At 31.7% G+C, this 26,214-nt stretch overlaps 2 protein-coding genes and 1 pseudogene across 6 annotated transcripts; 2 read left to right on the top strand and 1 right to left on the bottom strand.

The window, feature by feature from the left end:
* The first annotated feature begins 5,881 nt into the window (after positions 1-5,881).
* On the top strand, positions 5,882-8,997 carry LOC111299355 (uncharacterized). Of its 4 annotated transcripts, XM_089747375.1 has the most exons (5): positions 5,882-6,041; positions 6,146-6,283; positions 6,375-6,450; positions 8,518-8,544; positions 8,685-8,997. In XM_089747375.1, exons 1-4 carry the CDS (start codon positions 5,958-5,960, stop codon positions 8,520-8,522), a joined length of 303 nt encoding a protein of 100 aa, XP_089603501.1. In that variant the 5' UTR covers positions 5,882-5,957; the 3' UTR covers positions 8,523-8,544; positions 8,685-8,997. The 4 variants fall into 4 exon arrangements, with proteins under 4 accessions (XP_089603501.1, XP_022750234.1, XP_022750235.1 ...); XM_022894499.2 differs by lacking the exon at positions 8,518-8,544; XM_022894500.2 differs by lacking the exons at positions 8,518-8,544; positions 8,685-8,997 and adding an exon at positions 6,875-7,203.
* An 807-nt stretch (positions 8,998-9,804) lies between these two features.
* LOC111300430 (bHLH transcription factor RHL1-like) lies at positions 9,805-13,143 on the bottom strand. Its single transcript, XM_022896061.2, has 7 exons — positions 12,347-13,143; positions 12,102-12,206; positions 11,838-11,999; positions 11,596-11,661; positions 11,456-11,521; positions 11,183-11,248; positions 9,805-10,536 (listed from the first exon to the last, which is right to left on the bottom strand). The coding sequence occupies exons 1-7, from the start codon at positions 12,863-12,865 to the stop codon at positions 10,129-10,131; spliced, it is 1,392 nt and encodes a 463-aa protein (XP_022751796.2). The 5' UTR covers positions 12,866-13,143; the 3' UTR covers positions 9,805-10,128.
* Positions 13,144-17,395: 4,252 nt separating this feature from the next.
* Positions 17,396-19,236, top strand: LOC149513692 (small ribosomal subunit protein eS12-like; annotated as a pseudogene). The gene is made up of 3 exons (XR_016329507.1): positions 17,396-18,493; positions 18,693-18,758; positions 18,945-19,236. The product of XR_016329507.1 is annotated as a small ribosomal subunit protein eS12-like (transcript).
* Positions 19,237-26,214: the final 6,978 nt, after the last annotated feature.

The raw sequence follows: 26,214 nt of genomic DNA, 5'->3' as shown, positions 1-26,214 counted from the left end.
ATAACAACCCCCAATAAGTAAAGAGCTTATATTCACGCTTACTCCCTCTTTCTGGGCTGCTTATGATCTCTTTAACAACAATACAGTCTTCCTCTTTGTCAACTCTCCTACAAAAATGGGAATTTCAATCTCTGTCTGAAGCAAAAGAAAGGGTTTCAGAGGGTTCGGAGATGAGAAAGAAAAGGTCTTTGATGAAGTGTAGTTAAGAAAAAAAAAAAGGGCTGCTTCTTTTATGTCTCACTCTTGTCTCTGTCTCTTTTTTCAGGTGTACTTGTTGTTTGAGCAGTGACTCTTTTTTCTTTCTGCTAGCTTATGCTTATCCGAAGAGCAAGAGAGTTCCAGAAAGCTCGAAATGTGGACTGGATGTAAACAAAAACATCTGGAAAAATATAACTTGAGGTGTCATCTGGATATTGAGAGATAGATAGAGATGAAGGAGGAGGGAATGGGGGATGTTCATATGATAAATAACACAAATACAGTATTGTGATTTGTGAGGGAGCACAGAACAAAGCTGAATTAGCTGACAGAAGCGAAGTGAGCACACACAAGCCAAGGTATGCCTTTCATACAATTTGCCAGCGTGTGCTCACTCTCTTCTGTCAGTCTCTCTTTGCGTCCCTCTTCTGAATTGTTATCCACTTCTTTACCTTTTATTAGCTAAATTGCCAGGAAATGAAAAACAAAAGGTGAAATCCTAGCAACCCTTTAAATGACAAAAAAATAAACTGCCCCAAAACGAAACTGCTGCTTTGTAACAGAGATTAATTAGATCACTCCTTTGAGACAGATCTGAAATCATTTTTTTTATTCTTTTCAGAACCCTTTTCTGGATACCCATTTTAGATATGACTCATATGAGTATGAGTAGGACAAAGAGCTAGGGTTTTCTTTGTAATCACTCCCCCCCCCCAAAAAAAAAGACCCAAAGCCTTACATCATTTTCCATCCAAACCCAAACCCACCATACAACCCTTCCTTTCTTTACAATCCCTTCATTTCTCTCTTTATTTCTTTTCTTTTAGCTTTCCCCAGCAGCTGCTGCTACACCCTATATATGCCACTCCCTTCAGTTGATCTTTCCCCACCAAATTTTTTTTTTTTCCAAAACCAGCAGTTTCAGAACCAAATTTGGACAAAAAATTGCTACTATTGAGATGCCGACAAGAAGAGAGGAATCAAACAAAAACATGTATAAGAAAATATTAGTGTCAAAAAATAATTTCTATGTGTTTTGGTTTGTTTTGGCATGGCTTTGTCTGGTCCTGCTCTGGTGAGAAGTAATAATGGATAAAAGAAAAAACAATGGAGAGAACAGTATAGTGTAGATTACGTTTCGATGATTGGTTAGTTGGAAAGCAAAGGAGAACAGGTGGAATGGAAAAAGATAGGAATAAGGTTACGCCTCCAATTTGGGCCGTCGATTGATCATCTTTAGGGGATGTGGGTCCCCTTTTTTAATTTTAATAATAACATCTCATCTTTAACTTTTATTTTAATTAATTTTTTATTAATTAGATGATAATTATACGAATTAATTAAATTAAATTTTAAATTTTAAATTTAATTAATTTAATAATTAATAATATTAATTAACATTAATACTAAAATGAGCAAAGATCAAATAAGTTGTTACTATATTAACACTTAAAAATAAAAACAATAAGGAATGAGTAAATGATGAAAATTTGAAAACTTTATTTAAAGACAAAATATAGTTAATTTCACAATTTTATAAAATTCATTATTTAGGGTAATGATTTTTATGAGACTATTTTGATTCATTTGCAAACTTAAAATTTTTAATACCAAAACATCATTTTATTCCAATTGATAATAATAGAATAGAAATTAATGAAATCTAGCTATCAATGATTATGAAGGAAAAATAAATCAAGCCACCTAGATATATATATAAGAGAAAGGATTGCAAATGTTAGTTAGAATCTAAGATTATTGAATGTTATCTCTTAAAAGTGATTACATAAAATAATTAAATTAATTTCAAATTTAATTCAATTTTTAATTACTTAAAATTACACTCATAATCAAGTATCATAATTTGTATAATCAACTAAATAATTAACTAATAAATTATAATTTAACTAAATAATCAAATTCACAAAAAATGCAACTTGAACTTAAAATTTCAAAATTCTAAATTCTCTTTCTTGCCACTAAACCAAAATCTCATTGATTAAATAAGCCATATTTTAAGTACATTATACGAAAAAAAGATTTATTCAGCATGTATTGGATCATAAAAGAGAAAAAAAAAAGGTTAAAAAAATAATTAATAAAAGATTGATTCAATTGATAAAAATTATTCATCTTTACATAAAAATTTTAGATTTGAATTAAGTTGATGATTTATTATTAAAATTATTTTAAATACTTAATTTTTAATCATTATTTTTAAGTTATCGGATATTATATATTTTATTTGAATTAAAAAGTTAAATAATTTATTTATCTTTTAATTTTACATAAAAATAAAAAGGTGAAAGAAAGGGGGTATGAATTTTTAGGGCTTTGACTTGCCATTTGCATGGATTAATTTGTATAATCTCATCATTTGCTAAATGATTTGGGATGCCAAAGGAAGGAAATACGTAAACAGTGACTGATTAGTTACCTTACTTGTACCCCAAAAGTAAAAAACAAAAAACCACTCTTCCCGATAAAAGTTTGATGTACAATTTGTCAATCCAGGTGCTTAAAACCGGGGGAACAAATGCACCCCAATGCATCAAGTTTTAATTTTCCTCTTTTGGTTTTTTTTTTTTTCCTTTATAAAAATCATGGACTGACTGGTCATTAGTAACGTACACTTGGTACATCAATTCTATTGATTGCTATGTACCAAATCTTTCCAAAATTAACTAACAACTAAGATAGGTTCAAGCCCACCCATTCCACTTTAATTAACCTCAACTCACATCTAGGCCCTAGCTTCCTCTCGGTTTTTGAGCCCTAAAATATTATCACATTTTATCATTTTTCGCAAATGGCCGTGGCGGAGACATTGGATGCATTTGAACAATTTTTTGAACAGTAAATTTTATTGGGTTTCGAGGTTTGACTATTAGCTTTACTCTAAAAGATTTTTGAAAGGATAGAGTTTTTTTCTTACAGGGATCAAATTGAATTAAACTGAATTGATATATAAAAATTTTAAATTTAAATTTAAATTTAATTCAAAATTTATTATTTAAAATTTAATTTTAATTTGATATATTTTTAATTTTTAAATTTAAATTTAATTTAAAATAAAAATTAAATTATTTAAATTCGTTTAATTAAATTTATTTAATAAAAATAAATTTGATTCTCATATTTATTTTAAATTTAATTATATGTTTGAATTTAAATTTGAACTCGAATTGATATATATAATTAAAATAATATTTTTTAATTAAAATAATAAAAATATATTAAAATTTAAAATTTTGATTAAATTTATAAATTATTCGATTTAAATATAAAAATATTCAAATTTAATTCGATTGATAAATTAAATTATTTAAATTCAAATTTAATTAGATAATTATCAAATTAAATTTAAATTTTATTTAAATTAAATCTAAATAATTTATAAATATTAATCTATTATTTAATCCCTACTTCTCCCTAACTTGTTTCTTTGATTTGCTGTTGTTAAAGTTTTTACGTTCTCCAAGCCTCGTCTACCACAGTGGCTCGACAGTGCTCACCGGCCACTTCTAAAGCTCTTCTAACAGCCACAAATACTCACAAAAGGCTTCTTGTACGTTCAAATATAGGACGACCTTTATTTATTTATTTTTTTCTGCAGCCAAACTTCGTTACTATATGAAAAAAAAAATTAGCTACCACAAACTCAAAGCTATTTTCATATCAGTACTATGTAGTATTTTTTTTCTCTGATATTTCCGAGAAGAAATGTACCTGCAGTCTATGCAAGTGGGGGCGGCTTTGGCCTTTATGTTAGCAACTTGCAGCTTAATGGTGGACGTCTGCTAAGGTAAGTGACAATGAAGTGCTTGTGCCTGGTGTCTGCTGTAAAATGAACGCAATATTTACTGCTACTACCATACTATTTTTTCAGTATCTCTTAGAGGGTACATTACTATTTATTATTTATGTTGTTCCTATGTACATGGTTAACAAGATCAATTCTCATAATTATTAAATTAATATACATTTGATTATTATAACACCACAAGAGAAGGTCAATATCTAGATTTTTTATTACAAAATTGGCTTGTCCCCGCCAAAAAAGAACTCATCTAATTATTTTTGTTAATGTTAGATCAATTGATTTTTAATTTGTTTAAGATCATTAAATGTAATTTACGTTGATATTATTAAATACATTCCACACTTACTTACATGATATTTTTTTTAGTTTTATATAAACTTATTATCAAACTATCAACTGTTTTAATTATGTTATTATCTTTCTTTTCATATATAAATTAAAAAAATATATAGATACGGTATAAAACTAAAAATTTTGACTTTTTCATGAAAAAAAATTATAAACACTTGATTAATTTGAGCGTTAAAACACATCTCGAAAAATTAGCTCCAACACCTCTTAACTCACTTTTTATTGTAGGTTTAAGTCATCCCTCATACGATCTTTAAATAATTGTTCACCTCATTAATACCCAAAACACCATCAACAATTTCCATGATTTATCTTAGCCTTAAGGTAAGAATACGAGAAAAGTTTCAAAAGGTATAGCAGTGGTTTCATATATTTTTTTAAAGCCTTTTTCAAGCATGAAACATTAAAGAGCAACCTGCTAAAGCCTCTCTCTTTTCTTACAGTTTATTGATGATCCATATTCAGAGGGCTGATGTTCTGTATTTCTTCTTTCAAAACATGTTTTTTTCACTTAAAATGAGACCAATATATATGACAACTACAATCACGCATGTTTATCAAATCAAATGAGCCTAATTAGTTCGAAATGTGATATATCAACTACTATATATCAGGCTCTTGTAGCCAGAAGTTAGTGGTTCCAAATTTCTTTTTGTTTTTAGCACACTTAATAAGATCCCAGTTAAACAAAATTAAGATAGGTTAGATATTGTCATTATTTCTACTGACACACTGATGCCATGCATCCCAACCAAGGCAAACTTATTTATTTCCTTCTCCAACTTCATCTGATCTAGGTAGCCATCTCCTTAACAGTACCCAAAGTGAAAGTCTGAGACCAATACCATAGATTTGTTGAAATCAGTACCCAAGAAAAAAAAAACTGATGAAAGAAGAAATCATAAGTCAAATCAAATTATAAGGATGGGAAATGTAAGAAATGCAAGTGTGGCCAGACATGTCAAGGAGACAAGGAGAGGGTCAAGTTCAAAGTACAAAGTAGTGCGTTTTTTTTTTCAATTTTGTTTTCATCCCCTCAACAATGTCTTTCAAAAAGAAAGGAACCTAAGTTCTTGTAGCTGGAGACATGTAAATGCACGGTGAACACACAAGTCAGCGGTCAGTATCAACTATAAGAAAAAAAGCATGGATCCATTATTTGGTCCCTACATAGCATACAAAGTCCTATTTCCAGCCAACCATAGGTTGCCTATGACTAGGGTTTGTCTTTGATTCCTCATTGCCTTTTCGTTCCTAAATTATTCCTTTCTGAAAACCACATATACGCTTGTTATTTGTGATAATTAGGAAAAATACTTATTCAATTACCCAATGAAAGAATGTGCCCAAAAAAAATTGGAAAAGGGCCACTCAATGATGGGCCCATCAAAAATCATCCTTCAAGCCCACTCACCCAAATTGGTTCCAGATGAGCCCATTGAACATATTTCAATTTAGCCCAAACCAACCCAAATGGACATCTTTGGTCCAGAACAAGAAACGAGAAACATAAACGAAAAGAAAATATAAAACTTGGCGAGTGAAGGGGAAGCTTTTCTTGCTTTCTTGGGTAAAACCGGTAACCATGATGCTAGAAGCTTATGCAGCAGGAAAACGAGATGAAATCCACACTGACGTGCTTTTGAAAGCCAGGCAAGCTTGCTACAAGGTCCTTCTCTTCGTACCCATCTCTTTAATCTCTGTAATTTATTGTAAACTCCTTAGAATCTAATTTAAATGTTGCTGTTATTCATTTGGGTTTGGGTAAAAAAGGCTCGTGATGCATTCTATTCTTGCTTGGAAATGCAATCGGACAAGAAACCCACTGAAATCGGATCTGTGGGGCTCCTATACCCCACTGAATGCAAACGCTCCAGGGATGAGTATGTCATGAATTGCCGCGCTTCTTGGGTAACTAATCACTATCTTATCTTAATTATTTAACCAGAAATTTTGTTTCTTTTTGGTCCCTGTTTTTTATTTTAGTTGGTGTTTTGTGTAGGTGAAGCATTTTGATAGGCAGTATTGTAAGACCAAGAGGACGCAGAGGTTGCTTGATGATAGGGAAACGAGGAGAGGTCCGTTGACACTTCCACAACCTTACACTTTCAAGCCCCCAACCTCTACTTGATTGCTTATTGAAGCTTTTAGACTGTTCAGGGGCTTCTTTAGTTTGTTGAATACCTTTTTTTGTTGTTTTTGAAATTGCACTTATACAGTGTTTAGGATATACAATCGCATAAATTCCTACTCATTTTGATGGGAAACTGGATATCTGGTAAAGAAGTGATATTGGTTTTCGAAATTTAGCTTATAATTGCCTTATGGTTCTATAATGTTATTTTTTGTGTGATTTCATGGTTCTTTATGTTTATATTGATTGAATGCTTCCTGGGGATGCTTATTGACAACAGATGATATAACTTTCGGAACAAAGAATGGTACTTTAGTTGCATTTAAAGTGAATAGTACTTATTAGGTAAGTCTATTTATCTTTGGCAGGGGTGTAAGGCTTGGGTTGTGCCCCTGATGAAGATTGGACTAATCATCATGGTCCATCATTGACTGTTCTTACATCCTTTATTCAAGTCAGTGGGCATTGCCCTATGACATGGGCTTAAGATTTGCTGAACCATTGGTGATTTGTTCATTTGTTGGGTTCAGACATACCTATGAAGACATGTCTGTATAAGGTTTAAACTTGGTTGTGCTTTTGTCAATTTTTAGTTTTTTGCTCTCCATTTCTTTGTGTTCTAATCATCCATAATCTAGTAATGTTACTCTAATTTGATGATGAATGAACATCTTAGGCCACTTCTTGGCTTTCCATGTTATCCCAATTAAGCTTTGTTGAGTCATTTCCTACATTCATATGTTTATACCATGTAAAATATTTGGTTGACTTCATCCTCTTCCCAACTAGGTGTGTACATTGAGAAGCATTTCTTTCTAAATTTTTGTTGCTTTTAACTTCCTATTCGTAATTCAAAGTCAGAGGTCTACATTGTCATCAATTATTGTTCTGTTTCCTTTCCTCAATTTGGACTATGCTGCATTACTTTGCTTCTTTCCTTGTTGTGACTCATTCTCTTAAACATATCTCTTTGCTTGCTCTATTTGCTTCTATCTTTTGTTGGTGTTTTTCTTTGTTTCTCTCCTATAACGTTGACCATGGCCACAACCTATCAAGTTGAAATTGAATGGAAAGTTTTTGCAATTTATATGAGGTCTATTTGAGTTTTAATTAGTTTTTGAGCTCATAAATATATCTGTTGGATCTGTTTCTAAGTCCTGGCCAGATTTTGTGATCCAGCCATAATCAATAGTAATAATTTAATTGTTTTTCCTCTAATAACTTTACCTCTTTACGTAAGAAAAGCGTGAGGCATATCATTTGTTTGAGTAGTTTATTTTCATATAACAGTTAGGTAAAACTATTTTACTCATATCTTCCACTCTTGTATTCTTACAATCCTATTGCTTCTTCTTCATATCTTATGGTAAACAACTGGACTCAGTCAACATGATGTTGCTCTGCAACTACCAAGTTTGCAACCATTCTTCTGTGCAACTTGTGAAGCTGTAGTTTTAGCTTCAACAAGGAATTGATTTATTGCTGAAATATAGTTTTTATAGAGGTTTACTGACAATTTTAGGAAAAAATGGTATTCTATCTGTCGTGTAATACTCTCTCCGGACATGCACACATAGCCTTAAATTTGATGATAAGTAGTGTTCTTGGGAAAGGAATGAGGGAGTGATGTTCTGAAGACAGCTAATAAATAGTTTAAACTATTGAATATACTTGTGGAAGAATACATCTAATTCTGAGATCTCAACTACCAGCTTGTTTAATGGAGTTTTTTTATTTTCTTTTCTTGAATATAGACTATAGAACAGTAGCTTTTGCTGGCTTGTTGGAGCAAATGGATGGCCAAAAATATTCTTTTAACTAGCTTATAGCATTTAATATTTCAAATAATGACTTCTTGACACAAAGTAGTGGACTTCATGTCTCTTGATCCTCCCATGTGCTTGATGTTCTTGTATAATATAAGATCTGTTGAAATTGAGTTTTATGATTAGTAGCCGCATCTCTTTCATGCACACAATACATCATGAAGAGATTGTTGCTAATGCTGCAGGATGATAAGTCAAATATGTAGCTGTAGGTAAGCAGCCTGCTCTGAACTCCAAACAAGTTGAGAATATTTGTGGGACACCTCCATTTGTGTAAAACTGTGGTTACCTAACATTTTGTTTTGAGGATTCTTAGAAACATTCAATGGAGCATTTGTTTATATGGTTTCAGGAATTATGGAATTATTTGGAAGTGTTGTGTAATAATCTGCATAGCTGATAGAGAATCTGTTGTGTTGGGCACCGCCAAGTCCTGCGCACGCTTTGACCCAGCCATTGAGCCCTACCCACGCTGCTTTGTCGCTGCTCACTTCTCTTTTTGTTTTTTTTTTTTCCTTAATCTTTTCTTCGTCAAAATTAATTTAATATTAATTTCTTCTGCATCCGACAGCAGAAATCACCGTCTCACCCGTCGGAATACTTTGAGAAAATGTAACTCTAAATGTATACTATTTGCTTCTCTTCTATGGAAGTGTTATTTTCTCATAATGTACTTGCCTATTCTTTTTCTAACCATCTATTCAACCTATTATCAGCTTTATAGAAAATTTTAAAACGAGCAATTTTACTAAAATCTTTCAATTTCTTATTTTACCTTGTTTTTTTTTTAGGGGTCTCTTAGCCTTAACTAGAAAGTAACAAAGTCGGAAAACATAGGGGGTGGGTCAATGCAATTGACGTTATCTTGACTTTGAATAAAAGCAACGAAACTTATAACAAATCATTTTTCTCGTTATCTTTTTTATATTCTCCTTTGTTTTCTTTTAAAAGCAACACGCCTTTGACTTTGTATGCTAATCGACATCCCTACAATTTCTGTAAAAGAAATAAAAATAAACAAATTGAGTCAAAAGTAATGATAGCTGCAATATTTTTTCGGATAAAACTTCCGAACGTCATGCTTTAAATTTGGCCATTCGTATATTTTTATTATATAAAAATTATATGATAGAATTCATGTTTTTATAAAAATATAATATATAATTTTTTAATTTTATTAAATTCATTAAAATTTTATCTTATATTATTTTTATATTTTATATTATATTTATATTTATCATAATATATTATATTTTAAATTATCAAACTGACATAAATTATAATTTTGTAATTATTATTTAAAAGAAGCTAATCCTCGCTAACATTATCACAGCTCATATTATAAAATAAATACTTTTCATTTTTGTATTATAGTGGAATTGGTCAGCCCAAATTGAAATTTAAATATATATAAAATTAAGTAAGAACCAACAAATAAAAAAAGAAAAGAAAAGATTGAAATATAAATAATCTAAACCAAAAACAATTAAAATTATTTATTTATTAGCCTTTCAAAAAATTATTTAATTATTACAATAATAAAAGTTGTTCTGGGGATGGGTGACTGCCTTTATTCTCTTCTTGTCTGTTGTTTTCGTTCGTGTAGGCGATGTTAGGGTTTAGGCTTTATCCAAAGTCTAAGTGAATACGGCGTCGTTGGTACACTAATTAATGAAAAAAAGCAACTCCTTATTTTCGTAGACTTTAAGCAGCCGTTCAATTCCCTCCAGAAATCCATACTTTCCTTTTGATTAACCTTAAAGAGACCAGGCAAAGGTCTGTCTGCCAACACATTATCAAGGCTTGGAAACGGAGGCAGCATCTTTGACGGAGGCGTCAACACCGCCGTTACCCATTGTGGCTGACTGGACAGTCAACAGGGACATGCTAGGCGAGGAAGACCCTTCGCCGCTTGATTGAAGTGACCGGTAATTGCTGCTGGTGGTATTTTGGTTTACATTGTTGATCATCGGGTTCCTGGAATGACAGGTGGTAGTTGAGATGGCGGTGACGAGGGAGATTGGCATGAGGCAGAGGCCCTTCCCCTGCAGGTACTGCATGGCGGAGCCCATGTCCTGCTCCATTAGCTTGGCCACCTGATGCTCCGTCACCGTTAGACCGTCATCAGTTGACGACGGTGTATTACCGTTAGAATTTCGTGGAAGGGACCCGCCATTGCCACTCGTTTGAATACAATCACCTCCCTACAATTATAAAAAAATAAAATAAAATTGTACTCTTTTGTGATTGTCCTTTTGTTTTTTTCTTTCAGAGTGAAAAAAAAAAACTAAAAAAGAAAGAAAAAGTTTGAGAGAGAAAGAAAGAGAGAGGAATCTGTGAAAGTGGGGACAGCACGCTGCACGCGTGCTTTGTCGTGTAGTGATGAGATGCGGAATGGTCGGATTTGAGACAAGACAATAAATGAACTTGAGAATTTAAAATACCATACAGTTAAAATATATAAAAATAGTATAAAATAAAAATTATGAAAAATAATATAATTTAAAATTTTAATAAATTAAAAAATATATTTTATATTTTCATATCAATAAAAAAATAACATATAATTTTTATATAAAATATTATATAAATAAATAAATTATTAATATTTTATACGATCAAATAAGAATTACCAAATCTAAAAGCTTTTATATGCCTACATTTCTCACAAAATCACATGTACACTTCTCTCATTCCTTTGTTTTTTTTAATGGAATGGAGGCAAAAATCTCAATTTTTTTTATTACCAAAATAGAGACGAAATTACCTCAATTTTGTTTATTCAAATGTTAATACAAGGTTAAAATTCTGGTTCCAAAAATAAAAGGTGAGATGTTTGATTCAAGTTACCTCAGAGGGCATAGAAGCGACATGAGAAGCAACAGCAGCACCGCCCAATCTGCTCATACTCAGAACCTGTAATTCCAAGAAACATTAAAGAAGGGAAGCAAAGGAATTTTAATTTCAGAAAATAACTAAAAGTAATAAATTTAAATCATCTTTAAAACAATGTCAACCAGACAGGGAAATCTTTTAATTAATTATAAAAAAGTATATATATATTTCTTAAGTAATGCTGCTGAAAGAATAGAATAAAAAGATTGAAAGAGAAAGTGAGGGAACCTTGACTTGGAGCTGGAGGAATTTGACATAGTCGATAATCTCATCAAGCATTGAAGCTTTATCTGTCTGTCATTCCAAAACCCCAAAGATCACAATGCTAATTAAAACATAAACATGTACGTATTTATAAAGAAGTCTACCTTGTTGGCATTGGGAACCAGTTCCTGAAGAGCTTTCATTCTCTCTGCAATTCTCTCTCTGCGTAACTGCCAAACACATCATTTCAGAATACGGATCGGATAATATCATTTTTGAGCTTCGTTTGTTTGGTACAAAGCAAACAAACAAATGTTCATGAACTTCCATGGAACCCCAAACAAGAGAGAAAAAAACTGATTCAAGAAAAGAACCAACGAAGAGGATTAAAGAAGAGTTCTCTTACTCTTTCAGCGATACTGTGGGGATCAGTAGCTTGACCCCTCCGAGCCCTAACTCTTTGTTTAGGTTGAGCCGGTGTACACCCCGTCGTCGAACCACTTGCCTGACTTTGGTTCATCGCTGTTCCTGCAGTAGCTCCAATGTTTTGTGCAAGAATAGTCTCTCCCTGAACAATTAGGAGTTTTATAAATACTAAATTCGAGTCAGTAGGCTCGTAGTGTTTCTTTCCTTGTAAAGAGATAGAGAGAGAAAGAGGAACGAGGCGTGCCTGAGGATGGTGAAAATGCTGAGGCTGGTTCGATGGCAGATTAGTTCCACGCAGAGATCCAGCACCAAAACCATTATAGAAAGCTTGCACAGAACCATCTCCTCCCTGCAAAAACAACAAATTAATCACTCATTATCATTCATATCTATATCTATATCTCTCTCTCTCTATATATATTTATATATGTATATATCTCAAAAAAGAAGCCAAACAGGAAACCAAGTGTACTAAAAACTAAGGTGAACCTGATGATTAGGGGGTTTAAACAAAGAACCATCAACGATATCGTTCTGATGAGACCCAGCATCATCAGGACCCAAAGAGAAGGGGAGAGTCAACCCTCCTCCTCCTCCTCCTCCTCCACAAGCGGCAGCGGCGGTGTTTCCCTCTAACATCGTCTGCTGTTGCATCATCTTCATAACTGCAGTAGCGGGAGAACACACTCCTCCGCCGTTGATTTGGTGTTGTCTAAGCTTGGAAGCTAGAATCTCGTCATAGTGGAACCCAACATTGTTGTCTGGATTATAAGGACCCGTTTCATCGGATTTAGGTGGGTCCCAAGTCGACTTGATGTCGGACCATGAGCTAGAAGGGAAAGTGGAGAGCATCTGTTCCAAGAAGTCATCGTGGGACGATGTGGTTTCGAGCTGTGAGTTTTGTATCTGTTGGTGACCGTTGCCCTGAAGGTCTTGGAGAGGGATTTGTTGATAAGGTTGGTTTAAAAGAGAGTTCATTGCTTGCATTTCGCGGCTACAAGGCTGCATATATAATTCTCAAAAACAACTCCTCACAAGAAAAGAGTAAGAGGAGTTGAATAAGTAGAAGTGTTTGTCTTTTGATAAGTGATTTTAGAGAAATGGAAACTGACAGAGAAACCTAAGAGGAAACTTGAGGGGTTTTGGGGTTTGGAATGGTTTTGATTTTCCTTTTATCTTTTGTTGCTGAAGAGTGAAGATGAAGCCTCTTCTCTCTTCTATTGGGAAGACAAAACAACTCAGAATTACCAACTCTTCTCCAACCATACCAATATCCTTATTGGGTCATCCACGGTAGCCTTAGTACGCGAAGGGCTTTGCATCCAAATTTTTATTGGTGTATTTGTATTGATAATTTATATATTTATATTGTATTTTACATAAAAATTATATGATATAATTTATGTTAATATAAAAATATAAAATATATTTTTTGATTTTATTAAATATATATAATTTTGTTAAAATTTTAAATCGTATCATCTTTATATCTTTATATTTATATCATTGTTTAGATTAATAAATTTATCATTTACTCCAAATTTAACCACCATAATTAATTTTTTTCCTTTATATCTAATTTTTCCCTCAAATTTGGGTGAATTTGTTGAATTTAGTAATATTTAAGTGAAAATTTGAAAACATTAAACAGTTACCATTAGTGATAATCTTGAATTTGTTAAAATCAATCAAAATTAAATTTGAAATTCAAGTAAATTAATTCATACAATCATTTTTAAAAATATTTTTTAAATTAGAATTTAATACTTTTAACCTCTTTTCCTAATTATGACTTTCTGTAAAAAAAAAAAAAAAATCAAAACATTGGATACATTGACCTTTTATGAAGTTTTTTTTCGTCTTGAAAGTTTCAACAAGATCATAATTTTACCTTCATTTTAATTGAGGCATAATGGCTTTGAACATCATTATATTCCAATTACTGCAATACATTCACCTAAGTATCTATTTTCCCAATGAAAATTCGAGTTAACATTTAACTTTAAGTTCATAAATTTCGGTATTCCTCTCCTATCAACAAAAAGTATAGAAAAGAATTGATTTTCCCAATGAAAAATACTAATTCTAAATCTGGGTTGCAGTAAATAATCTACAAAATAAAGATAATAACTTGGTACGATCTGTCTTTCTCCAACATACCCTCTTCCTTTCTATATGTACAAATTAAAGAAAACCCACAGAATCCAAGACCTCACATATGCATGGATCCTGATACAACTCAATGGTGATGATCAGTTTCATTGCAGGCTCAAACCTTGTTTGCTGAACCACAACCAAAACAACAAAATCATGATTGCATAGCTTTCTGTTAATATTGTTTGATGATGATATCAGAATATATTCTAATCCTTTTATTTGTAAGATACGATCTTAGTTGTATGAATCTTAAACCCCCAAGATATTTGTACGAAAGATCATATATTCGATTATGTAATCTTTCGTCATATAAAAAATGCCCCCCAGGAACTTTCCTGGAACTAGTCCTACTAGCAACGTTATTTGCTTTGAATAATAGCAATTTCAGTCTGTCTGTCTAGTTTTTGAGATCATGGTTTAAAAAATTGTTAGAGATATTTTTAGGTTCAAAGGTCATATTGATTATTCTCTTTATTAGGATCTATTAGTAGATAATTAGTGATATTTTAAAATTTTAAGCCGACTTAATATGTCAAACCAATTTGTCATGTAAAATATCACGTTAATTTGATTATATTATTATTTTATTTCATAAATCATTCATTTTACAATTATAAATAGAGATACCCAGATATTATCATTTACTTTTCGTTCTATTTTTACATATTTATTTTTTTCTTTTTCTGCCTTTTTTATATAGATCTGTGATTGAAATGCCATAATGCAAATATAAATAACACTTTATCTTTGCTTTTAACCCCTGGTGTATTTTATTTGTAATTTCAGGATTTTATCCTTAGGTCACCAACCAAAATATATAAATAAAAATTCTATGGTGGAAAGTGGCTGAAGACCTTCAAGACGTAAGATCGAACCCAGTTGAAGAAAACATTGGAAAAGATAATTAAATAGAGTTTTGCTTTTGTAGGTAAATGTCCTGTCTTTTGCGGACATCTAGGATGCCCGCACACCATACCGGGGCACACTAACACATCCACGCACACCATTAAGGCTCACATTAAAATCTGAGTCAAGCTTTCATACCAATCTTCATGGATTGAGATGATTAGATTCCCTTTACACCTCAAACCCACCCACAAGTTTAAACATTTTTCTGTCACGCCGATACAATTATTGATTATATGAATTATAGGATATGCTTATCTTTTAAAGCAATGCAACTTCTATTTGGAAATCGATTCTTCCTTTTGCTAATAATCATAATATATATTTCAAATGGCTGTTTGCAACAAAGTTAACAATTAAGTAGTACCCTAAACTCTTTATTTTTGGGTATAATTATTCTAAGTAAATATGTAGGAATGTGCTCCAATGGTATCTCCAAGCAAGTTGATGATTGGAATGAGGAATTTACTTCCATTAATCATTTGAAAGGAAAATCTTTAAGAATTTTGATCCTTAAAATTGCTTGATGTGTTCACATTTATTTTATATGAATTAAACGTAATTCCGAAATGTATGATTTGAGGAGATGAACTATTGTCTCATTAAATTCAAATGGTTGTCAAGTTCCGATTGTATGGTCTGATTCAAGTAGATGCTATTGGGAATTGAAAGCTTATATCAAAATTGAAAGATTTCATTACCTATATATATTGTATAGTTGGTTTCATTCATCTGGATGTATAGTATTGTTGGTGTCCTTTCATCTTGAAGTCTAGTTATTTTGTAAAATTTTTTTAAAACAAGTTTTTTTTTTTTCTTGCTTCTTCTTGGATAATAAAATTGCTATTTATCCAAAAGAAACTTTTATTTTGCAATAATTAATGGAATACGAATAAGATAAAAACATACATATGCAAATGATCTTGTTTTAAAAAGAAACAAAGCCTTTTATTTTGAAGTTATAAGCAAAAGCTTAGGATATTATTACATCATATATTCCAATGTAACTTGCCTATGTCTCCATGGACGTGGTGAATTTCCTAAGTATGCTTCTTTTTCCATGTTTTAGTAACCTTCGGAACCGATTCTCTTGCCAAATTGATCTTTGATCATGTGGTTTAATACAAAGGATGTTGGTCTGGAACACATAGTTAATTGTTAGGTGACTACAACTTTAATTCTTAGCATTTTATTCTTCAAATTTCAGAAATTTCATTATCAATTTTCAATGTCTGGTAAAAAAAAAAAAAAACCACTGGTAATTGAAAAAGTTATCAATGTAATCTGGGACTAGGATTGGGTTTAATTGAAAAGATCCTGGGAGTTGAAACCATTGAACATTGAAACAGTCCATCACAAGCGTAAGTGGCTCTTGTCTGGGCTTTGGGTCCTATCTCTGGCAGTTTCTTGGTGTTTTCTTTTCTTTTGGGTTTCAAGTGGAAGACATAAAACAAAGATGAGAAATTTGAATATACAGTAAGTGGAGTCCAAGAGATAAAAGCAGTTGTCTTATTTTAATCATTTGAAATTTGCTTAGGCAAAGGGTGACATTTTTGTCGGATGAGGTTGTAGGGTGGAGCACTGCAACAAACAAAGTAGTTTCAGAATGAAGACAAAATACTCCCCCAGTTGCAATTGATGATGCAGGGATCATGATGATGGGGATAGGGATGAGAGATCGAGCCCCTCCACGCCACGCCCTCATAATTTGGAATGTCCATTGCCTGCATCATTTTGTTCTTTTGGTCAAGAAACCGGGCACAACTCCATAATTATGAGGTTTCAATCAGTTCATTCAAAGCTTCGCTAAACGAAGCAATGCAGCGTATCATAGCCAAGTCTTCAAAATATGATAAACCAAATCGCTAACTCAGCAGAAACTTTTTCATTTGATAACACACAATTTAGGTGCGGCTTGCTGATTTGCCCGTCTCCATTATTCATCCTTTTTCACTGAAAGTATCATTTTTGCTTTCGTTTCTTACCTTTCAGCAAGGAAAGAAGTGCTATAATTTCTTATACTAAGTTTGTCCTGAATTATTGTTACGATTACTCATCCTATACATATGTAGAGGTGTTTATGAGCTAAGATAGATTCATATTTAATATTAATAATTGATATATTTATTTAGGTTTAATCCTTTTGAATCTTAAATTTTTTTCAAACTCAATTCAAATTGAAAATATAAATTTCATACACATCCCTTAAACTCAATTTATAAAATAATAAATTAAAAATTTTGTTTTTTCAAATAAAAATTTATATATATACTTATATAATTATATATTTTATTTAGATCATATTCAAACTTTGATTTTTTATCCAAAACTTAATCTAAAATTTAAATAAATCTAAATATTATGCCCAGTTTTAATTTTGCGTTCAAACTCTATTTAACGGATAGCTTCGCCCTTAAACTGGGGTACTTATATATCCTCCTTACTTTGCTAAACGTAGGGTTTGGCGTCTTCGTTTTCTTGACTGCACCGTTTCTTGGTCTTAATCTCATTCCTGTTAGTTTATGCTCTTGTCGTGTTTTTTCTTATAGAACAATTCCTTTGATTTCTGTGACCAAAAATACTGAAGAATGAAACATTCCTTTTGTTTAGCTTTCAGTGTTATATTTAGCTAAAAGATCTGCTTGGTTGACTTTGTTTTTCTCTTTTGCTACCAGGAAGCAGAGTCTCCGATCCCAACTTTAGCTCAAAAAATGTCTGGAAATGTGAAAACTTATTCCTCTGTAAATGTTCAAGGTTATGTTGAGTAGAATATTAGTGTTAGTTCCATGAAATTGGATCTGTTTGTTTGGTTTGTTTCAATATATCCATAAGACTTCAAGTTGTTTGCATTTTCACTATATGGGCTTTGGGTTTTGTTTGCTTTAGCGTGGGCTAAGTTGCTATGGTATTTATTGTATGCTAATATAGGATGCAATGTATTTTGTTTGAGATGATTTGCATACTTGTTTGAATTGGTTGTTTTGTTCCAGATTTGTTAGAAATTAAAAGTTTCTTAGGGTTTATTGGATATTTGTTTTTGCATTGAGAGCAGTTGAAGAAAGTATTTCCATTTTGTCTCATATTGATATTAAGTCTTATTTTGATTCCATTGTGTCAACAAAAATTTCCATTTTCATAGCTTCTCAAACCCATCATTTTCTTTCCAACCTTTGTTTCTGTCTGATGTCTGTATTTGTTTCTTTGAAAGATTTCATCACTATTAGATTCTTTTTTTTTATTGTCTGCATGTATTTATGCTGTATTCTTGCCAATTGCTTTTGCAGAGAAGAAGTTGCAGTTGCCCAACCTGAGGCAGCACCCATCCTTGGTGAGACAATGGACATCAACACAGCCTTGGCCCCTCTGGTGAGGAAGTCACAAGCTCATGGTGGGCTTGCACGTGGCTTACATGAAGCTGGCAAGGCAATTGAAAAGCACAACGCACATGTTTGAGTTATAACCGATGACTGTGATCAGCCAGATTATGTTAAACTGGTCAAGGCACTCTGTGCTGATCATAATGTTAAAGCGCTGCGTGCACGTAGTAAAAAAACTCTAGGCGAGTGGGCTGGTGTAAGTGAAATTTCATTGCTCGATTATGGAACATGAGTTATTTCTCTCCTCTCCCTTTCGCAGTCAGAAACACATCCCTTTGACAATGTAACGAGTTCCTCGGTGAATATTACTAGACACTCACAATCAAGTTATGCAACCAAATGGAAACAGATTATTATTGCTTTAAATTCTAATTTTACTTCATATCTGCATGCAGTTGTGTAAGATAGATTCTGAGGGGAAAACAAGGAAGGTAGTTGGTTGCTCTTGTGTAGTCGTCAAGGCATGAACCTATGCATGGAAGTACATTCTATTTTACTTCAACAACATTTGTTTCATCAATCCATTATTTTTCTTTTCACCTTATTTTCGTTTTAGATCAGTTATATTGTCAAGCAATATTTAAAAATTTTAGCCATGCGTAATATGTATTTATGATTGTTAGGATTTATATTCTTTTTTCCTGTAGGATTATGGCGAACAACATGAGGCTGTTGAAGTTGTTCAGCAGCACAAGGATTGAGGAATAATGTTGGTTTCTATGATAGAATCAGAATTCATTTTGTCATTCATGATTTTGATAGTAAACGACAGATTAATGTGCTTGAGAATTTTCTTTTTTCAAAGTTGCAGTGCTGAACTGCTCGGGGTTTCTTAAGTGTGCTACTTTTTTCCTTTTAAATTTTGTGTCTAGTACGTGGCAAACCATTTGGAAATCCAACAGTTTTATCTGATGTTTCTGGCTTTATTCATCTCTCTTTTTCTCAATATAAATACTAGTTTGATATTGGTTTGTTAATGGGGGATAGGGCCTGGTTGAGTTAATCCAAAAAAGTCTGATTTTTATTTCAATATGATCAGTTGGATGGAAATCATTCATGGGATTGTGGTGAAGAATTTGTAGTGGCAACAATTGTTTAGCTGATACAAATGGAGTTTGCGGGTCTTTAAAATCTAGTTGTTATGGCCAAATCATTTCTTCATTGTATTTGAGTTTAAGAATCCTTTATGCATTGTAGCTTATGTTATCATTTTTTCAACTCAAGTACAATGCATAATCAAGTCTCACCAAACACCCAATTTTGATGCTGTTGACAATGTTGGTTTTGGCATTGGTGTAGGTTCAGGGTTCTATGCTACTATTGGCTTTGCTTATATATATTGATATGGTAGTAGTCAGGGTAAAATTCTATTATTCTAGAGCTTTTTCAACTTGAAGCTTATTTCTCTTTATTAGATGACAATTGACAACAAGCTATATAACCTTATTAAAAACTACATCTAATATCTACTTTTTATGCTTTGTAATTGTTTGATGGGCTTTTAGCTTTTATGATAGGAAGGGGCTCGGTCGGGTTTATTAATATGAATGGATCGGTGGGTTAATAGGCTTTATTAGCATGGTCAGCTCTCGTGGTCCATGAACCTTATGCATTATTCGGACATTTACCACCTAGTCTAGTTCTGTGGCCTGTATCTTAAGTAAACCACACCAGACAGCCGACAAGTTTTATCAACCACTACTATGAATCTATGATTTCAAGACTCCTGCTCCATGTTCCAGCAAACTCTTTCATGATTAAGGCTAAAGCTACTACTCTTGTCGATTTGAAAATCAATTTAGAAATCTCAACAGCTATTGTAGTATCCGCAAGTATAAAAACAAAGAAATCACTGTGAATTGTCAGATAATAATGGAATTCATAGACATACATTTTTATTTTAAGGAATAGATTAGTAAAATGTGTTAAAAAAGAACATCTATCCACTCCAAAAACTGTGTTTGAAGTGATGTCGAACTCCCAACGGGCGGAGAAGGAGACTTGGGCACAGCAATTTATGCAGGATGATACTAAATATCACAATTGGCATGGTGACGGTGAGGCTAACAGTTTCTGGTAAAAGACATGCCCGCTATAAGGATAAACCGATCAACTTATTCATTACATGAATCAGTTGTGTGTAATATTCCATGCAATTGGAAAGGTGTGTTGAGAATCATTTGCGCCCTTAGCAGCAATTAACCTCAGGATTCAACTGAATCTTTTGGAAAGAATTGCCAACATTAATAAACCATTGATGGTAACAATTCTGGAGGAGGTTTAAAATGAAAATATGACATTAAGTATCAGCATGTCAACATCGCCTCAACCAATTTATTGTTAGTGTAAATCTAAATATGTTTCTAGTAAATTTGAAATTTAAAATAGGCTTCGAGACGTTTAATAATATCACTTTTTTTAAGATTTTATTTTCCTTCATTGTATTATTTACTTAATAGGTATATAAAAGGATTGTAGACAATAAACGTCGAAGATATAATGAAGCTCAGTGATTAATTGCGTTTTGTACTGACAAAATTAATTCCCCGAACATTCATTGGCATATCACAATATCACCAAACTTCTACAAAGGTTTTCTGTAGTAAAATTTTTATAAAAGTAATATGACGTTTCAATAAAGAAAAAAAGTTTTGAGAATTGTTTTTGTGTTTTTTTCAAAAAATCAAATGAGTTTTTATAAACAGTTAAGTGTCTCTTTCTCTTACAAACACAACTATCTATTTTGAATAGAAAAAAATTATATGTTTTTTAACAATTAAAAATATTTATTTTAAATAGACTTATCTGTCTGTATTGTACAAACTTAACTGTTTATTTTTATTTATTTATCTATTTTTGGATAGATTTTAATCAATCAAACACTTATAAATTTTAAATAAAATAATATTTTATTTACTGCACTTGCCAAGTGCCAAGTGCCACTAATTAAATATTAATATATACTAATTATTTAATTAATGCAAGATCAATCAAGCTGAAAAAACCAAGCCCATTATCCATTAGCCACATAAGTCCCATTATAGTGGACTTTTACTCATCTTAATTTAAATGACTGTCTTATCATTTTTTTTTTTTCTAATGTGAGATTTTTTCTCATATTTTATTTTGAAAATCTCTAACATTCCTCCATCATTTTCAAAATAATCTAGATTTATAACGATCTTGAAAATCAATTGCATAAATAAAGGTATCTTTTGATTTGAACCTTCACTTAGTGAAAACAAGTTAAAGTTAACCAAAATCATATGTAGACTATGATTTGAACTACCTATTCCATTTGGTTAATCGAATTTATCTTACACAATGATTTCAACACCCAATAAATGCTTGGTATTTGGTGACACATTTATGGCAATGTGTCTGCATCTTTTTTTCATGAGTGCTGTTAAAGCCAAACTCTTAAGCTCTTAAAAACAACCATACTTCACACTCATATAAATAGCTTCCATTAATAATGTTCTTGTAACTATAGCACTTTAACATATTTATGTTATAGGTCTATTAAAAGTATATTACTTATCATTCTTTTACCATTATGATACTTAGCATTTTACCTGGGATGGCATTATAATTATTACTATTATGCTAGCAGTCACTTACAAATAATGTACTATCTTATTGAACTCAAGACTTGATGTTGTACTAAGCTTTAAGTCAAGTTTCCATCATGGGTGGCTTTACTTTATAAGCTTAAGCCCCATCCTTATTGAGGTCTTTTTTACCAAGTTTCTAGCAAGAATTTTAGTTAAAGGATTCGTCAAATTTTCACTTGAACTCACATAATTTATAGTGATCACTTATTCTAAAATTAATTGTCGAATATAACTATGTCTTAATCCAATATGTTTAGACTTTCAATTACATACTTGGCTATGTGTATTTGCTAGAGTTGCTTCACTATCACATCGGATAGAAATTGAAAAAATTGGTTTAGGCCATAAAGGTACTCCATGTAATAAATTTATTAGCCATCAACTTCTTTAGTTGCATATAATGCAATAAGCTCAACTAACATGGTGGAATACGTTATACATGTTTATTTCTCAGAGCCTTAAGAAATGGCACCCCCACCAAGTACAAAGATTCATTTGCTTGTAGAAGCATGATCTTCCATATTAGCAATCCAACTAGCATCAGAATATCCTTCTAAAACCTAAAGATATCTGTTATAACACAATCCATAATTAATTTTTTTGTCAAATACCTAAGTACTTTTTTAACTATTTGTCAATGCAAATTACTTGGATTACTTATGTACCTACTTAACTTTCCAACAGTAAATGCTGTGTTTAGCTTTGTACAAGTTATTACATACATTAGATAACAAATTACTCTTATATATTGTAACTGATTGATTGCCCTACTAGTATTAGATATTAATTTTAGTTGAGAATCCATAGGTGTACTAAATACAATCGAAAAGATCAAATTTTTAAGTAGTTTTTCAATATAATGTGATTGTAATAAGGTTATGCCATTATCATTCCGGATTATTCTAATTTCAAAAATAACATCCGGTATATCAATATCTTTCATAAAAAAATTATTTGATAAAAATTTCTTTGTTTCCTTAACTTGTTTTTAATCAATGTCAAATATTAGTATATTATCCATATATAGATGAATTATGACTCTTTTGTCATTTTCAAATTTTCTATATATACACTTATCAGACTCATTAATTTCAAAACCATGAGTAAGAATGACTTTATAAAATTTCTAATGCCATTGTCATGGCGCTTACTTAAGTCCATACAGGGATTTTACAAGCTTATAAACCTTATGCTCTTGACCTAAAATAATAAATCTTTCCTGTTGTTCTATATATACTTTCTCTTCTAATTCATAATTTAAAAATGTCATCTTTACATTCATTTGATGTATAATCAAATTATAAATAGAGGCAAGTGAAATTAGAAGCCTAATTGTAGCAATTCTAGCTTCTGGAGCATAAGTATCAAAGTATTTGTGGAGACTCACACCAACCTGAAAGATATTGTTCACTTTAACCCTAAGGTTCTACAGTGTTATCCCACAAAAGGCATCTCATAAGTTTATATTTAGATCTCTACATATATTTATCATAGTAAAATCTTAGATTATCCCGATGTGGGATTGGGTATTACAAACTCTCCCGTTAAAGCTTTACATCCTCATCAAGCTTAACATAAAGCACATAGATACACAAAATCACATCAACATTAGGCAAGCCTAATACAAAGCACACACAGATCACAGGATCACATCATTCATTGGGATTCTATAGGTGGCTTTATTATATAGCACTTAGCTCCTGCAGGATTCTAGAGGTATCTCAACGATGTAGCAATTAGCTCCCATCCGACTGATGATAACTCTAATACCATTTATGAAAACCCACATTCAATCTACGAGGTATTGTCCACTTTGACCTTAAAGTCACACGATTTTATCCCATAAAATGTGCCTCACAAGTTTGGGTATATATCTCTACATATATATCATAATAGAATCTTAGATTATTCCAATGTGAGATTGGGGCATTACAGTAATCAATCCCTTACTTTTGTGTAAAGCCCTTGACTACTAACCTTGCTTTAAATTTATCTATAGTTTCATCCACCTTCATTTTCTTTTTGAAAATCTATTTACAGCCTATTGGATTAGATGCTAGATGAAGGTCAACCAAAATTCAAGTGTTATTTTTCATTATTGAGTTCATTTTGTCATTTATTGCTTCTCTTCAAAAGGCAAAATCTTGAGATTTCATTGCCTCTTCATATGATAGGATCAAACTTTGCATTAAAATAATAAAGAATTTTATTATTTATGCTTTCACCAGTCTCTTATATTATGAAGATTAAGAAATTTGGTCCAAAATCTGTTACCTTTCTAACCTTTTTGCTTGTCCTAATTTCTTGACAAGATTCATCACTAATTTCAATTTGTTCCAATGGATTTGAAATTTCTTTTTCACTTGTAAGATGAATTGTTTGAAGTAGTTGTAGTTGTCTCAAAATATATTTAAATTTATTTTCATAAAAAAATTGCATCTCTTGATTCAATAACAATGTTAACTAAAATTGAATCATTCGGTTTAATAACTTTGAATTTATATGCTTTACTATTTTGCACATATCCTATAAATATGCATTTTATACCTCTTTCACCCAATTTTTATCTTTTGAATTCTAAAATTTAAACTACAACTCTACATTTCCAAACTTTTAAATAATAAAGATTTGGTTTTCCTTTCTTCTATTGCTTATATTTTTTCTGTATTTTTTTTGCTAGGAATTCTGTTTAGTATATGACAAAATGTTAATAAAGCTTCATCTTAAAATTTTTGTTCAAGACCAAAATATGATAACATTGCATTTACTATTTCTGTTAAGATTTTGTTCTTCCTTTTAGTTACACCATTCTATCACGATGTATAAAAAGTAGTAACTTAGTAGATTATTCTAGTGGATTCAAAGTAACTTGGATTATGAGGATTGTCTGGGAGGAACCATTTGGACCGGTTTTGCCAGTTATAAGGATCAACTCCATTGAGAAAGGAATCCATCATTGCAATGCTAGCAACTTTGGACTCGGGTATGTATACATGATAACTTGTCAAAATGTTGAAGATCTCCCTTTCTCCCATGACAGTAGCTTTATACTGAAAAATGCAGGGATGTGTCTTAACTAAAGACGTCAATAAAGCGATATTGATTAGTGATGCAATGGAGACTGGGACAGTACAGATCAGTTCTGCACCAGTCGGTGGACCTGATCATTTCCCTTTTCAGGTAAATAAAATCTACAAAACCCCACTTGGAATACTTTTCTTCTTAGAATATTGGCTTCATGAACTCTAACAAATGCTTTGCTAACAGGGTCTAAAAGACAGTGGAATCGGGTCACAAGGGATTACCAACAGCATTAACATGATGACAAATATCAAGAGCACCGTAGTCAATTTACCAACCCCATCTTACACGATGGGTTAGTGAAAATTTGTGTTTAGACTTTATTGCCATATGGGTCTGTGTTTCTACAACAAAGTCATATCACCATACATCAATAGAAGAGTAACATAAATAACCATACCCTTACATCTTACCAAATTCTCTTAAACATATGAAGAAAGCTACGAGCAGGAATGAACAACTCAAGTAGGTTGCAAGCACAGTTGTAATTTAAGCAAACTAACAGGGTAACCAACATGATAAATTTAAACATCCAAATCCAGCTATGGCGTCATTAATTGATCTTTGACCTCAACACAAATGTTTGACAACCTTGTTCCATCGGAGGATTCATTTGATACTATAAAAGAATACTAAAGATTTATCTGAAGGCTGATTTGAAAAGTTACTGTTGATTCATTTTTACTGCTTTCCTCTATTCTGTAACTCAACTAACAGATGTTATTTATAGGAACAAAACTCAAATTCAGTAACACAATCTAAAGATAACTCTGACTTCCAAAATACATTGTAACAGAGCAAGTAGTAAAGCATGTTAAATATTAAAGCCTTAGCACTAACTACATGCCCGCAATTCTTCAAAGCAAAAATAATATTAAATATTTTCTAATTTATTATGATTTTGTATTAAATTTAACATTATTTTTATTTATAAATTAATTAATTATATTTATAATTTTTATTATGAAAATATGTAATATTACATTACTATAAGGATACTATTCACCTACTTATAAATAATACTTACAAACAGTGTCAAAAAAGAAAACATGTTTTCGAGAATAATGAAAGAAAAAAATTCTTGGTTTGAAAGTTTTTGTTTTCATTTTCATTTTTCTAAACAAAAAATGTTACCAATCATGTGTTCTGTTATTTTAAAAAAAACTGAACAGATATAAAAAAAGAAAACAAAACGATGCCAAACAACCCTGCCTTGGTTGCA

The sequence above is a fragment of the Durio zibethinus genome, chromosome 18 (assembly GCF_047325235.1).
Source record: "Durio zibethinus cultivar Kanyao isolate XHJ-2024 chromosome 18, ASM4732523v1, whole genome shotgun sequence".
NCBI classification, from domain to species: domain Eukaryota; kingdom Viridiplantae; phylum Streptophyta; class Magnoliopsida; order Malvales; family Malvaceae; genus Durio; species Durio zibethinus.
The sequence above is the reverse complement of the archived record's forward strand: the minus strand, read 5'-3'. Positions and strand labels throughout refer to the sequence as shown.

Bases quoted from the DNA above. Each gene is read 5' to 3' on its own strand.
- LOC111299355 (XM_022894497.2), top strand. From the start codon at position 5,958: ATGATGCTAGAAGCTTATGCAGCAGGAAAACGAGATGAAATCCACACT. The intron at 6,042-6,145 runs GTCCTTCTCTTC...TGGGTAAAAAAG, and splicing joins CCAGGCAAGCTTGCTACAAG to GCTCGTGATGCATTCTATTC. The intron at 6,284-6,374 runs GTAACTAATCAC...TGTTTTGTGTAG, and splicing joins TGAATTGCCGCGCTTCTTGG to GTGAAGCATTTTGATAGGCA.
- LOC111300430 (XM_022896061.2), bottom strand. From the start codon at position 12,865: ATGCAGCCTTGTAGCCGCGAAATGCAAGCAATGAACTCTCTTTTAAAC. The intron at 12,000-12,101 runs GCACGCCTCGTT...CTAATTGTTCAG, and splicing joins AGCATTTTCACCATCCTCAG to GGAGAGACTATTCTTGCACA. The intron at 11,249-11,455 runs GTTCCCTCACTT...TTGGAATTACAG, and splicing joins TCCTCCAGCTCCAAGTCAAG to GTTCTGAGTATGAGCAGATT.